This window comes from Hypanus sabinus, chromosome X1 (genome assembly GCF_030144855.1).
Source record: "Hypanus sabinus isolate sHypSab1 chromosome X1, sHypSab1.hap1, whole genome shotgun sequence".
NCBI classification, from domain to species: Eukaryota; Metazoa; Chordata; class Chondrichthyes; order Myliobatiformes; family Dasyatidae; genus Hypanus; species Hypanus sabinus.
The window spans coordinates 11,153,353-11,169,771 of NC_082738.1; the positions used below are offsets into that span (position 1 = coordinate 11,153,353).

General features: G+C 44.6%; 1 protein-coding gene across 1 annotated transcript in view; it reads left to right on the top strand.

The window, feature by feature from the left end:
• Window positions 1–625: 625 nt before the first annotated feature.
• LOC132384577 (1-phosphatidylinositol 4,5-bisphosphate phosphodiesterase delta-3-like) overlaps window positions 626–16,419 on the top strand; it is a 57,645-nt gene continuing 41,851 nt past the window's right edge. The window contains exon 1 of the mRNA XM_059955778.1: window positions 626–828. Within this exon, the coding sequence (XP_059811761.1) occupies window positions 741–828 (88 nt within the window). The 5' untranslated portion in view covers window positions 626–740. The remainder of the gene's footprint in view (window positions 829–16,419) is intronic.

The following is a 16,419-nucleotide window of genomic DNA, read 5'->3' on the forward strand; positions in this document are numbered from 1 at the left end:
TTGTGTTTGCATCTGCCTCCATCACTGTTGGTTGCAGATAATCACCAAGGTCTTCTCCCTTCTCACCTTAAACCTGTGCCCTCTAGTTTTTGGGCTCTCTTGCTTTGGGAAAATACTCTCTGAAATCTCTGTCCTACTTATGCTCCTCATAAGGTTGTAAACCTCACGAGATTACCCTTTCAGTCTTTTACCTTCCAGGGAGAATAAACCCAAAGTTTCCAATCGCTCCACGTAACTGTGAAGCCACAGCTCTCCTGGGTGGAAAATTAGAAAGATTCACCCCCTCCCCGCAAGAAATATGCAGAAACTTCCTCTCATCTCAGTCCTGAACGAACAACTCTTTCGTTTCTGAGACCAACCCTTCCCGATTCCGGCCCGCCACATAGGAAATGTGAACTCTGCAACCGTTCCTCGGTGTGAATGAAAGCATTGAGGGTGGTGTGGGTGGAGAGGGAGGGATTGAGTTGTTCATTTTTTCACAATCTCTTCCCGTTTGAGCACAGCCCGCTCCTTATATAGTGGCAGCGAGATGTATGAGCTGAAACTGCCGGGTTATAAGTAGAGGGTGGGGAGCCACACGTCTCATTAGCGCAGCCACGCGTAGCTGCGGGCTCACTAAGGGACAGAGAACTCGGGCGAGAGGAGGTGGGTAGACGGGACGGGACAGCCCCGCTCACAGCGACGTCGCGGATCGGGGTTACGGAGAGGGCGCAAAGCCCCGGTCGGAGGGAAGGAGGACCATGATCGGCAGCAGGTCCTGGGGCTTGGAGCGTCCGCAGCAGGACGGAGACAGCAAGAAACTCGCTTTGAAAGCCTTCCAGAAAGTTGGTAAGGGTGGCGGACGCTGACCAGCGTGGAACAGAACGGAGCCCCGGCAGGGGACGGGGGGAATTGGAGGAGGGAGGGGGCGGTTGAGGGGGGGGGGAAGATCCATCGGTTTTGTACCGTGAGGGATCGACCTTTGCAGAAAGCAGGACCCTTTCGGGAACTTTGCAGCGGCGAGTTCCAGATAAAGTTGCGGCTGTTTAAGAACTTGGCGCCTTGGTTGGGAGCCAGTCGCTCTGGTGGCTTTGGGCCAATGCCAACCCACAGACCCACTGCCCATGCCTTGCCCGCTGCACCCAGCCTCGAGGAACCGCTCCAATCCTGTGGTGACTGTGCCCAGCCAGCCCAGGGTCGCTGCCGCCACTGTCAGTCGGCACCGAGTTTGTTTTTCTCTGGGTTAGCCTGGGTTTCGGCACTTCAGACCCACACACACACACACACACTCACACACACACACACACACACACACACACACGCACACACACACACACACACACACACACACACTCACACACACACACACACACTCACACACACACACACACACACACACACACTCACACACACACACTCACACACACACACACACTCACACACACACACACACACACACACACACACACACACACACACACACACACACACACACTCACACACACACACCCCTACCTTCCACGGAATTAAAAATAGAGTTACTGTTAAAATACGCACAATGAATACGTGGAGTAATAGAGAACAAAAATAGACCTTTGCCCCACCATAGGATTAGAAATGGACTGTTGGGATTAGAAATGCTCTCTCTCTCACACACACACACTCACACACACGTCTGGGAGGCAAGGGAGGGGAAAGGAAGAAACAGAAGGGTGGCGCAGAGCTTGGATTATCAGTTGAGTTCGAAGTTCAGGGAAACTGATTACAATTCCATCTGATGCTGGGGAACTGGGAGACTGTAACATTGTCCAGGAAAGGCTGGGCACCAGAGGAGATTTAAAACGAGAGAGTCGCAGATACAGCTGGGAAAGGGACCTTTGGCTCGCAAAGTCGACACTGGCTAGCTAACAGCCAGCCTTGGACTAATCCTACCCTAACCTATTTTATTCGATCCCCCCCCCCCCCAACACACCACCGTTCCTTTGAACTCAGCCCGGTTTCTAACTGTCAAATACCAAGGGCCAGCTGGTAACCTACCAACCTGCTCATCTTTGGGTTGTGGGATGAAACTTGAAGAAGTCTGGTGATGGGAGAGCATGCAGAGTCACCAAATCCATCTTTGTCATTTAGAGTTTCTACTTAACCTCACCCTCACCGAGCCCTCTTCTTTTGAGACACTCTAAGTTAAGGAGAACAAATAAAGGTAAGCAGGGCAGAGATCCTCAGGATTAAGAGATAAAAGGGACAGAGAAAGTAGCAAAGAGTCACATAGTCATATAGCACAGAAACAGGCCATTCAGCCCTATTGGTCTGTACAGGCCAACATTTCCATGTACCTGTGTCAACCATTTCCTCTGGCAGCTCATTCCATATACTCACCACCTTCTGGGTGAAAAGTTTACCTTTCAGCTTCTTATTAAATTTATTTATTGAGATATAGCACAAAATTGGCCCTTCTGGCTCACTGAGCCGTGCTGCCCAGCAACCCCTGATTTAACCCTCGCCTAATCACAGGACAATTTACAATGACCAATTAACCTACCGACTGGTAGATCTGGGACTGTGGGAGGAAACCGGGGCACCCGGAGGAAACCTACACAGTCACGGGAGGACATACAATCTCCTTACAAGTAGCAGCAGGAATTGAACCCGGGTCGCCTGTACTCTAAAGCAGTGTGCTAACCACTACCACCCCAAACCTTTCCCCTCTCACCTTAAACCTCTAGTTCTTGATTGCCCAACCCTGGGTGGAAAAGACTGTGCACATTCACTTTATCTAGGCCCCTCACAGCTCTGTAAGATCATCTCCCATTCTCCTACACTCCAAGGACCAAAGTCCCAACCTGCCAACCTCTCTCCGTAATTCAGTCTGTCGAGCCCCAGCAACACTGTTGTTGCAGATGCTGGGCATTCAAAGCAACTAACTCAAAATGCTGGAGGAACTCATCAGTCAGGTGGCATCTGTGGAGGGGAGTAAGCAGTTGATTTTTCGGGCTGCGACCCTTCATCGGAACTGGAAAGTAAGGGGGAAGAAACAGAAATAAAAAAAAGTTAGGGGAAAGGAAGAAGTACATCTGAAAAGTGATGGATGGATGGGGGAAGTAGGTTGGTGGGGGGAGGGAGGGAGAAGTGAGAAACGAGGAGGTGATAGGTGGAAGAGGCAAAGGGCTGAACAAGAAGGAATCCAATAGGAGAGGAGAATGGACCATAGGAGAAAGGGAAGGAGGAAGGACAGTAGAGGCAGGTGATGAGCAGGTGAGCTGAAGAGATGGGGTAAGAGGGAAGCCGGAATGGGGAATGGAAAAAGAGAAGGGATAGATGGGAGAAATTACAGGAAGTTAGGGAATTGATATTCATGCCGTCAGGCTGAAGCAATGTGAGGTGTTGCTTCTCCAACCTGAGAGTGGCCTTATCATGGCAGAAGAGGAGGCCGTGGACTGATATGTTGGAATGGGAATGGGAGATAGAATTAAAATGGGTGGCCACTGGGATATCCTGCCTGTTGTGGTAGAAGAATTACATCATTGTTGTAAATCCTCTCTGCACTCTTTCTGGCTTAATGACATCTTTCCTGTATCAGGATGACCAAAACTGAACACAATATTTCAATGTTTTATACTTAACATCCCAACTTCTCCACTCTGACAAAAGCCTTCTTTCCCACCGTGTCTACCTGCAACGCCACTTTCAGTGATCTGTGTTCTTGTACTCCAGTCTCTCTGTTCTGCAACACTCCCCAGGGCCCTGTCATTTGTCTTGAGTATGGAAAAGAAATTGGAAAGGACATCCACACGAGTGTATATTTATGGAGTATATGAAGTAAAAAAAATGGTGGTTAGAAGAACCCAAGCAGCATCCGGACAAGCTCTATCTCCATCCAGTATGGGAGCAGCTGAGCAATGGAGCAGAAGTCCCTACAAAAGACTGTGAGAACAGCTGAGAGGATCATAGGGGTCATTGGGGACATTTATCAGTCAGGATGGGAGACAGCTTCTTATCAGGCCATTCGGCTTCTGAACTCCCTGTCGCATCATAATCAAAGTGTCACTGGTTAATCTGTTCAATATTTAATATTAATGCACTTTAGTTTGTTATTTATGTGTGATTCAGCTGTAGCTTTTATCCTTACCCTCATTAGTTATTGTGCGTCATTTGCAAAGCAGACTCGATGGGCCAAATGGCCTAATTCTGCTCCTATATCTTATGGTCTTATGTGTACGACTGTACTTTACACCCAGGTTTGGAGAAATGCCTTGTTTCTATGTACATTATATGGTTATATACTATATACATGTATATAGTTAAATGACAATAAACTTGACTTGAATAGAAATAGGCAGGTGAGTACGTAAAGGGCTTTGGAAAGCCTCAAAATCATCTAAAAGACATGAGGTTATGGATGTGGAGAGAAATTTGCTGCATAGCATTGAGGATGTCCATGACCTTGTCCTTCCAAATGCTGTTGCTTTAAATTTCTGTGAATACACTTGAATGCGGGCAACATTCTAACTGAAAGGATGGTAACAGCAGGCTTGCTAAATGCTTCCTTCTGAATAAACACTCTCTCTCCACTGGATGATATGAATAATGCTTCAAAGGTCAGGAGAAAACAAAATATAAATAAGGAGATGAATTTCCCAGATTAGGTTAACTACAAATCGAAAATAGTAATGGAGAAGATAATGAGACTAGGTGTCTTGTGTATCCTATGAGTCCTTCTCTCTTTGCACCATCAGTGGTTCCAATGGGAATAGAAAGTCGCAGGAGGGACTATACTTGCTCGAGTTGTTCAGTCACAGCGTGGTCTCTGAGGTTTCAAGGTACATTTAACATCAGAGAAATGTATACAATGTACATCCTGAAATCCTTTTTCTTCACAAACATACACGAAAACACAGGAGTGCCCCAAAGAATGAAAGACAGTTAAATGTTAGAAACCCGAAGTCCCTCCCGTGCATAAACAGCAGCAAAGCGACAATCCTCCCTCCCTCCACCGGCAAAAAAACATCAGTGCCCACCACTGAGCACTCAAGCATGAGTGAAGCAACAGCAAAGACACAGACTTGCAGTTACCCCAAAGACACCCGGTATTCGACATACCACAGGCTCGCTCTTTCCCTAATGAGGGATGAAGGGGTGCCTCCGTTTCACAGCGAGAGGGGAGACATAACAACCAACTCACTGGTTTACGATGTTAAAAGTCTGTTGTGTCGCTTCTTCCAAGTTTTGTGCCCAAAGAGCCCGGATCTCTGAGCGCACAGCCAAAGATCTTCCAGCTCCCACGACACACCAGTCTGAGACACCGGCCTTCGATCCACCCGTCTCCAGAGCCCCCAGATCCTAGGCCTCCAAAGTGGAGCCGAACTCTTAGGCCGCGCCCTTGGCATGTCGGATAACGGCCAGTCGTGGCACCCTGAGAGCAAGTTCCAATCCCACAAAAAAACTGTAGTCAGCGTGAAATCCAGGCCAGGGTCTTCAAAGGAACCCTGAAAGGGAAAAATAGAGATATTAAAGATGGAAATCGAGCTGTTTCCGAAGATGCAAGCAAAGGAGTTGCTATTTAGCGTCATCATGATGTAAACAACATTGTGAAGTTAGGATGTGGGGATCCTGCCAGGATGTTGGATGGTTTGTCAATAGATAGCATTGTTGGTAGAGGCATCCATGTCTCAGGTTAATTGCCTTACGGCCAGCTATGGCCTGTACTTGTGACAGCCTCCATCTGAAAAATCAGATGCTTTAAGGACATAGATTATTCGGGCAGTGGAGGTACAGTGTGAAAGAGGGCCACAGTTCAGGAGGCTGAAGCAAGAGTTTGTATGGTTTTACTGTTAGTGGAAGCTGTATGACTGTGAGGCACATTACTTTATTTCAAACATAAATTTTATTCATAATGAAAAATATGTTGTATACCAAAGAAAACAGTGGAGAAAAACTTCTACATTCATGGTCACTGCATTCAGCAGTGGAAACTTTAGTTTAAAAAAGCATAGCCTCATTCCACTTGTTGGCCTCCTGGGTTGATATGATCTTGTCATTGCTGAAGGGGATTCCCCACTCACCTCTGCCCCTCCATGTAAGGTAACGGGAGGAGCCCAGACCGTGGCCCTTCCCCACAGAGCCTCAGCTTCAGTGTGTCCCTCAGCAGCCTGGACCGTGCCACTCTGCAGCATTCCCTCACAGACATCTCTCCTGTGCTGGGAGACCAACAAGATTCAGTCTTCTTCACCAAGTTAATGACCTTCCAGCAGCACTTGACGTCTGTCTCGGTGTGTGTTTCTGGGAACTGTGGGTCTGATCACAGACAAAGTCTCTGAGTGTTTACATAGTGAAATTATGTGAATTTTACATTATGAAATAGGAATCACACTGTGTTTTTCTGGATCACTGACCCACATGGACCAAGGGGCAGTCATAAGCTGAAATGAAGTGACTGGCATTCTAATTAAATTTAGGAAAAGCTGCTAAACAACGGTGGGAAGAAGCAGGACATTGTTCCCAGGCATGTCAACCTCACTACTTTCAGGACTGTGCTTTAGTTGGCTTAAGCTCATGCAGAAAGACCTGGTCAGTAACTTGTGCTGCAGTGTGTTAGTCTGTGTCTGGGGTTTGCCTGTGAAACCCTCATGGTCAAGGCACCTCACACCAACAATCAGTGGGTTGGGTGTTACCTGGAGTCAGAGCATTAGAAATAAAGTGGATGACGTTGATGTACAGCTACAGGTTAAAGGATATGACATTGTGGCCACCACTGAGTCATGGCTAAATGATGGATGTGATTGGGAGCTGAATGTCCAAGGATACACTGTATGTAGGAAAGATAGGAAGGTAGGTAAAGTGGGTGGAGTGGCCCTGATGGTAAGCAATGATATCAAATCACTAGAAAGAAGGGACATAGGATCAGAAGAGGTAGAATCCCTATGGGTGGAGTTAAGAAATGGCAAGGGTAAAAAGACACTAATAGCAGTTTTATACAGGCCTCCAAACAGCAGCGGGGATGTGGACTACAAGTTACAGCTGGAAATAGAAAAAGCGTGTCAGAAGGAAAATGCAAAGATAATTATGGGAGATTTTAATATGGAAGTAGATTGGAAAAGTCAGGAAGGTACTGGATCTCAGGAGAGGGAGTTTGTAGAATGTCTGTGGGATGGCTTTTTGGAGCAGCTTGTCCATAAGCCCACCAGGGGATCGGCTGTTTTGGATTGGGTGCTGTGTAATGAGCCTGAGGTGATTAGGGAGCTAGAGGTAATGGAACCCCTTGGAAGTAATGATCATAATATGATTGAGTTCAGTTTCAAATTTGAAAAGGAGAAGCTGGTATCAGGTGTATCAATATTTCAGTGGAACAAAGGAAATTACAGTGGTATGAGAAAGGAACTGGCCCAAGTTGATTGGAAAAGTAAGCTAAGTGGAGGGACAGTAGAGCAGAATTGGATGAAATTCCTACAAGAAATAAGGAGAGTGCAGGAAAAATTTATTCCAAGAAAAAAGAAAATCATAAAAGGAAAAATGGCACAAATGTGGCTAGCGAGAGAAGTTAAGGCTAAAATAAAAGCAAAAGAGGCAGCGTACAAGGAAGCAAAAATTAGTGGGAAAACTGAGGATTGGATGAATTTTAAAAATTTACAGAAGGAGACTAAGAAAGTCATTAGGAAAGAAAAGATGAATTATGAAAGAAAATTGGCAATTAACATAAAAAAAGATACTAAGAGTTTTTTTAAATATATGAGGAGTAAAAGAGTGACATGGGTAGATATAGAACTGATTGAAAAGGATGCTGGAGAAATTATAATGGGTAACAAAGAGATGGCAGAGAAACTAAATGAGCATCTTGCATCAGTCTTCACAGTGGAAGACATTAGCAACATATCTGATAGCCAGAGGTCTCAGGGAATAGAATTAGGTACAGTCAAGATTACTAGAGAGAAAGTGCTTGAGAAGCTAAATGGACTAAGGATAGATAAGTCTCCTGGACCGGATGAAGTGCATCCACGGGTTCTGAAGGTAGCGGCTTTGGAGATTATGGAGGCATTGGAAATAATCTTCCAGGAATCAATAGACTCTGGCACGGTCCGGGAGGACTAGAAGGTCGCAAATGTAGATCCATTGTTTAAGAAAGGGGGGAGGCAGCAAAAAGAAAATTACAGACCTATTAGTCTGACATCAGTAGTTGGAAAGTTATTGGAGTCGATCCTCAAGGATGAATTACCTTGAGGTGCATGACAAAATAGGCCCAAGCCAACATGGTTTCATAAAGGGAAGATCCTGCCTCACCAACCTATTGGAATTTTTTGAGGTAATCTCAAATAAGATTGACAAGGGAGAGGCTGTGGATGTTGTGTATTTGGATTTTCAAAAGGCATTTGATAAGGTGCCACATAAGAGGCTGCTTAATAAGATGAGGGCCCCTGGAATTACAGGAAATGATATTGGAATGGTGGAGCATTGGCTGATAGGCAGAAAGCAAAGAGTGGGAATACAGGGATCCTATTCTGGTTGGTTGCCGGTTACTAGTGGTGTTCCGCAGGGGTCGGTGTTGGGGCCGCTTCTTTTTACACTGTATATCGACAATTTAGTTTATGGATTAAATGGTTTTGTGGCTAAGTTTGCGGATGGCACCAAGATAGGTGGAGGAGCAGGAAGTGTTGAGGAAATGGAAAGGTTGCAGGGAGACTTGGTCAGTTTAGGAGAGTGGGCAAAGAAATGGCAAATGAGATACAATGTTGAAAAATGTACGGTTGTACATTTTGGAAGAAGAAACAATTGGGCAGATTACTATTTAGATGGGGAGAAAATTCAAAAATTGGAAGTGCAAAGGGACTTGGGGATTCTAGTGCAGGATACCCTAAAGGTTAACCACCAGGTTGGATCGGCAGAAAGGAAAGCGAATGCTCTGTTGGCATTCATTTCAAGAGGAATAGTGTATAAGAGTAAGGAGATGTTGATGAGGCTCTATGGGGCACTGGTGAGAACCCATTTGGAATACTGTGTGCAGTTTTGGGCCCCCTATCTTAGAAAGGATGTGCTGATGTTGGAAAGAGTTCAGAGAAGATTCACGAGGATGATTCCTGGAATGCAGGGACTAACATATGAGGAGCGTTTGTCGGCTCTTGGATTGTATTCATTAGAGTATAGAAGAATGAGAGGGGATCTCATAGAAACATTTCGAATATTGAAAGGGTTGGACAGAGTAGATGTGGAAAGGCTGTTTCCCTTGGTGGGTGAGTCCAGGACAAGAGGCCACAGTCTTAGAATTAGAGGGCACCCATTTAAAACAGAGATGAGGGGAAATTCTTTTAGCCAGAGGGTCGTGGATTTATGAAATTCGTTGCCACATACAGCTGTGGAGGCCCAATCATTGAGGGTGTTTAAGGAGGAGATTGATAGGTATCTAATTAGTCAGGGTAACAAGGGATATGGGGAAAAAGCCTGAAATTAGAACTAGATGGGAGAATAGTTTAGCTCATGGTGGAGTGGCGGAGCAGACTCGATGGGCTGAATGGCCTACTTCTGCTCCTTTGTCTTGTGATCTTCCTGAGGGGAACGTTGAAAACTTCTATTTAACAGGATTCTTTGCAGATAAACAGAAAGGAGTCAAGTTAGGCAGCTGAAGAGATCGTTCGACCAGCCACATGCTGAATAAAAGCTATTTTATTTTACTTAGAGATACAGGGTGGAACAAACTGACTAAGCCTAATCTCAGGACAATTTACTAATTAACTAATGACTAATTAACCTATTAATCAGTGCATCTTTGGAATGTGGGAGGAAACCGGAGCATCCGGAGGAAACACGTGCATTCCACAGGGAGGACATGCAGACTCCTTACAGAAGATGTTGGAATTGAACTCTGAACTCTGACGCCCAGAGCTGTAATAACATTGTGCTAACTGTTATGCCACCATTACGCCCCAAAGAGCTGGTATGAGTCTGAGAGAGTGCGTGGCCGTCTTAGAGGAGAGTGTTCCTAAAGTTAATACTGTGTTAACAGCTCCTTAGGTAGAAGAGAGGGGACTGAATGGATATGGCACAATTTAACAACAGGACTAAACAATAGGGTAACGAATGACTGTCACATTCCTACAGTCCAAAGTCTTCTCTTCTAATTGCTTCTGTTCATTGAAGCTGGTCAATTCTCCATGAAGCATGAAGCTTTGTTAAATCCTTGTCAGAAGATGGACAGCTTAAAGGAGCATTGGCTGATAACTATTTTCAGTATTTTCATGAGCGATTCCACCGAAACTTTTAAAACAGTCACCGAATAGGCTTCAATGCAGTGCAGCTCTCCCAGGCTCCTGGTCTGGCCCACCCGCAGCAAGTGTGACTGGAGTGGGCCGTGGTTATTTAGAATGGAAAATATATGGCATAGGAGGTGCCAGAAACCCTCTCCCCCAATTCCACCCCATCCTCCACCTTCTAAATAGGAAAAATGTGCTCCCATCTACCCCCTAATTCTTTTACATTTACTTCAAGTCTCAGGTGCTTCCTATGTACTTCATACAGGCTCTTCAGAATTTTATACTCCTTAGTTAAGTCTCCCCTCAGCCTCTCTGTTCCAAAGAAAACAACCCCAGCCTTTCTAACCTTCCTTCACAGCTAGTTTTCTAGCCCTGATAACATCCTCATAAATCTTCTCTCCAGTGTATGCACATCTTTCCTGTTACAGAGTGTACAATTCCAGGATCACTTCCTGTTCCTATATCTGTTTCCGTTGGCTAATGAAAACTTTACCTGTAGCTTTATGGAGACACAAGAGACTCTGGGTGCTGGAATCTGGAGCCAAGACATCAAGATGCTGGAGGATCTCAGTGGGCCAGGCAGCGTCTGCAGAGGCAAAGGGATTGTTGAAGTTTCAGGTTGAGACCATGCATCAGGGCTTTATAATCACCATATTGATCTGCCTTGCTACCTTTAAAACACTGCTGTGTATAATCCAAGGTATCTCTGTTCTCCCACATTCTCCCATTCACTGTTTATCCTTTGTAGCACCTCCCCAGTTATCTCATCCCATACTTTCCTGATTTAACTTTGTCTCAGCACTTCTCTGTTCAGCTGACCAGGCTAACTCTTCCTTCCTGTTACCAGTTGAAAGCTTTTTACCTCACCATCAACCACATGGACAATTTTTGAATGTCTGCAGACTTTTATATGTTTATTATATATTACCAGAAGTAAAAATTGGAGACCCAAGCCTTCGAAATGCCCACTGGTTACAAGCTTACAGTCACAGGAACACCCTCTAGCCATGCTCCTTTGCTTCTCCACACAGCCGATGATGGATGCAATTTACTGCCCTGAGTTTTAATATGCTTTAACCAGCCTGAAAGTACTGGCAAGTAAAATCAAAGAAAGTCCAAAGGGGTTATAGAGTGTACAAAAGTGCATAAAGAGCAGCAGAGTAGCTGAAGAAAGAGAAGGACCTTGCTAAAGTCCATGTGGACTACATCAAGTACACTGCCCTTGTCCACCCTCTTTGCTGCTTCCTCAAGGACATGTTGTCAGGATTGACCTACCCTTAACTAATCCACGCTGACTGTCTCTAGTTAATCTCTGCCTTTTAACACTTCCTGAGCTAATTCCAACAAACAGTATTACACCAAAGTGAAACAAATGTGCTTCTCTCTCCTCCCTATTGAAACAACGGTGCTCTGGCAGCCATCCTGTAAGGGTTTGAGCCATCACAGCTCTCCCATTGCTAGTTCAAAGTAAATTTTATTATCAAAGTACATATATGTCACCATATACAACCCTAAGATTAATTTTCCTGTGTGTATACCCAACAAATATATAGAACAGTAACTGTAAACAGGATGAATGGACAACAAACTGTGCAAATGCAAATATAAATAAATAGCAATAAATAACAAGCTCAAAATAACAAGATAAAAGAGCCCTTAAATGTTCAGTTCAGTTTCAGTTTATTGTCATTTAGAAACCACAAATGCAATGCAGTTTAAAAAAATGAGACAACATTCCTCCAGAATGATATCACAAAAGCACACAACAAAACAGGCTACACCAGAAAATCCACATAACGTTTGGCAATCCCCAATCCAGAGTCCAGAGAGGCTGCTGCGTATTAATATTGTGCTACCGTCTTAGTGTGTTCCCCGAAAAGGAGCTCAAAACCCATCAGACAAAACAAGACTACCCCGATACACCAAGTCAGGAGTGTGGTTATCCCCTTTTGTTCAAGAGCCCGATGGTTGAGGGGTAGTAACTGTTCCTGAACCTGGTGGTGTGAGTTCTGAGGCTCCTGTACCACCTTCCTAATGGCAGCAGTGAGACCAGAGCATGGTCTGGGTGATAGGAATCTCTGATGATGGATGCTGCTTTCCTATGATAGTGTTTCATGTGTTCAATGGTTGGGAGAGCTTTACCCGTGTTGGACTTGGCCGAATCCACTACTCTTGGTAGGATTTTCAGTTCAAGAGCATTGGTGTTCCCACACCAGACTGTGATGCATTGAGTCAATGCACTCTCCACTACAAATCTACAGAGGTTCAGCCTCCCACGTTAAGCCTGTTTTCCAAATACATTCACAACATATTTAGTTTCTTCTTGCTCTCCTATGGGGCCTACCTTTCCTTAGTACACATGACTCTTCTGTACCTAAAACAAACCTTTGGATTCTCTCAGAGCAACAATCCTAACTTTTGTATTGTTCAGGATCCACTTCTCTCATTCAGAATGAGAATTCTGTTACCATTGCTGCTGTTTCCACAATGGTCTCACTTCCACATGATTTATCAATGAATCTTCCTTCCTTTTCTTGGTATCTTGATCTCCCTCTCTGGAGATAGATGACCTGTGATACCCACCATAGGCCCACAGACCCCAATGGCTATCTCTGCACTTCCTCCTAACCCGCTTCCTGGTCCATTCTCTCAGTTTCTCTGTCTTTGTTGTTTGTGTTCTGATGGAGATATTTTACACACCAATGTCTTCATTTTGCTTTAAATGTGGCTTCTTGTTGTGCAAGCTCGTTATGTTACTCTTCGTGCACTTTGGCTCTTACCCCTTTTCCTCCCAGTTGAGGAAGGACGGGATTCCCCATGTTCTCACCTCCCACCAGCCTCCACAGTCAATGAATAGCCTGTCACCTCTGGTGAGAGACCACTGGCAGACACATCTTCCTCTTTCATCATTCTGAAGTCATTCCCACTGTGGCATCCCAATGCACTCTGCCAGTTCAACCAACACCCTCTGTCCTTCTTAAGACACTTCCCCATGGAAGTGAGGGAGGTTTTACCTGCAGGTGAAGCTATTTCCTATCTAGGATATGGTTTGTATGATGTGGATTCCTCTACACCAGGGGTCAGCAACCTTTACCACTGAAAGAGCCACTTGGACCCGTTTCCCACAGAAAAGAAAACACTGGGAGCCGCAAAACCCGTTTGACATTTAAAATGAAATAACACTGCATACAACGTTTTTTTTTGCCTTTATGCTATGTATAAACAAACTATAATGTGTTGCATTTATGAAATTGATGAACTCCTGCAGAGAAAACGAAATTACATTTCTGCATGCAACAAAAACATTTTGAACTCCGAAAAAAAGACGTTGGGTTGAAAGTTACTTTTAAGTAAAATACTCAATGTCTATTTGAGTCCTTCTTGTATTTATGAAAAACGCCGAACTTAAATTTTCCGCCAGCAGCAAACCAAAAATAACATCAGCCAGCTGTCAGCCTGAAAAATAAAAGGACTATTTCACTGAACAATGAAAAAATATGAATATACATAAAATAATAGGCAATTAAAATATTTATCATACTTGGTTAATGGGATTTCTGCTCCTGGACCTCAGCGCACAGCGTCTGCACATCAGGGCTGTATGACGTCACCTTCATCTTTACACAGGATCGCAAGCTGTCATCTGTGAGGCGTGCACGATGTTTGTTTTTAATAAAGTTCATGTTGGAGAACACCTGCTCACTTACATATGTGGATCCAAAGATCGACAGGACTCAAAGCGCATACTTTTTAATGTTTACATAAATGTCGGGCATAGCATTCCATGTTTCGAACACAAGTTTGTCCGGTTTTGGAAGGTTTTCAATATCACTCCATTTGTGTTTCTGAGCAAGAACGGCCTTCTGACGGGCAACATCTTCAAGGTCTGCTGTCAAGCGTCTAAACTTGGACACCCATATGTCTTTGTCGGCTATGTCGGCCAGTTCCATCTCAAGATCAGGTTGACTCACACCTGACAATGCAGTCGTATTCAGTAGGGAAGGATCGATGCTTAAGGGAGTGACCGGGAAGGATAATGTGTTTTTTTCCTCTCTGAACTCACAGAAGCGTTTCCCAAACGATGTTTGCATTGCGATGATTGCAGAATGTAAATACTCCGAAATTATCATGTCGTGACCTTGTTTGAACTCTCTCAAATTGGGGAAGTGAGACAAAGTGCCTTTCTGTAAATCTCTGGCAAGCACTGTCAACTTGCGCTCGAATGCCAAAACATCCTCCAACATGTGCAGGGCTGTACGTCCTTACCCCTGAAGAGCTGTGTTCAGCGTGTTCAGGTGCGCTGTCATGTCTACCATGAAGTGTAGCTTTTCCAGCCACTCTGGCTGTTCCAGCTCAGGAAAGGTGAGCCCTTTGCTGCCCAGGAAAGTTTTCACTTCTTCCAGACACGCGACAAAGCGTTTCAGCACCTTCCGTCTGGACAGCCAGCGATAAAAACACGTTGTAGCGGTGTCAGTAAACTGCAGTCAAAGATAGCTTTATTCGAACTAAACAGCCTTGCTTTTAAGCCTCCCTCAACCCAGCCCCCATGGACGCAGATGCTGCAAAAGACGCGTACTCACAAACCCCCGTAGGCTATCTCCCTTAGCCGGAATGCTGGCTAATTGTGAGCCGTTTCGGATGTGGCAGGAAATGTGTCGCCACACTTAGATTGTACAAGATCACCATAATCTTCAAATTTAGAATTACATTTCAAAAGCTAACAAACTAACATAAAATACATTTTAATTAAATACTGACCAATTATTTCCCAAAGCCACTTGGAGCCGCAGCACAGAGGTGAAAGAGCCACAAATGGCTCGGGAGCCGCAGGTTGCCGACCCCCGCTCTACACTGAAGAGACCAAATGCAATTAGATGGTCATTTTCAGTGTACAGGGGTAACATAAAACTTCTGGTAGTTTGTCCCATTCCCACTTGCTGCCATTGGTTTCTCACACTACTTTGACAAAACCAGAAGTCAGCTTGAGGAAAAGCAATAGCCTGTCAGCCGTGGTGCTGAATTCAGCCATTTCATTAACCTGTCTTTTCTGCTGGTGTCTGAACCGACCAGTGCTCATGGGTTGAGCTCTTTGCTTTTTCACTCACTGTGCCCAGTCTTCTTGTTGACACCTACCTGGAGAGGTTGACCGCAAGGAACCGGCTGCCCAGCCTCTCTCAGCCAGCACCAACACTACCTGTTCATCCAGTTTCTCTCGGTCTCCACCCTTTCTCCTTCCAAGTAACCTCATATAGAAATGTATTTTCTAATCTTTCCTCCAACAAAAGCCTGTTGAGGTGAAACATCTACTCTGTTTCACACTCTGCACTTGTTATCTAATCTACTCTGAATATTTCTAGCATTTCCTGTTATCTCTGGATATTCTTGAATTTGAATTAGTGAAAGTTCTTTCATTCCTACCCTTTGATCTCCTAATTTCTATCTTTCATTCTGGGACAGTATTGTGCAAAAGTTGTAGACACATATATATAGCTAGGGTGCCTAATACTGTATATTGGTTAAAATAAGAAGGTGGTTGAAAAACAGGAATGTATGTTTATTCATTGAGATAGAGCTCTTCGAGCCACACTGCCCAGCTACCCCCTGATTTAACCCTAGCCTAATCACAGGACAATTTACAATGACCAGTTAACCTACTGACTGTACATTGTATCTGACTATACATACACATATACAAAAAAATGTATACAATCAGTGTTTGGGCAACATCCTCCCACGTTTCCCTTCCTTATTGCCTGTACAGAGCGAAGGAGACGCAACATAAAGATTTTTACTCTCACATGTTGTGAGATGGATGTAAGAAATAAAATTTGAAATCTAAATCTAAATCTAACCGCTAGGTCTTTGGGCTGTGGGAGGAAACCGGAGCAGCCGGAGGAAACCCACACAGCCATGGGGAGAATGTACAGACTCCTTACAGACAGTGGCGGGAATTGAACCCAGTTTGCCTGTACTATAAAGCATTGTGCCAACCATTACGTTACTGTGTCGCTCCAACTGAGTGTACTTAGCTTTGGCTTAGCTCAGTAGTCTTAAGTGTTATTTGGTAACTAGAAAGACATAATATACAGTACTGTGCAAAAGTCTTAGGCACCCTAGCTACATATACATGCCAAAGACTTCTGACAGTGCTGTATATAATACAATAATTGGAGGATTTAACCCTATATAATGACATGCCATT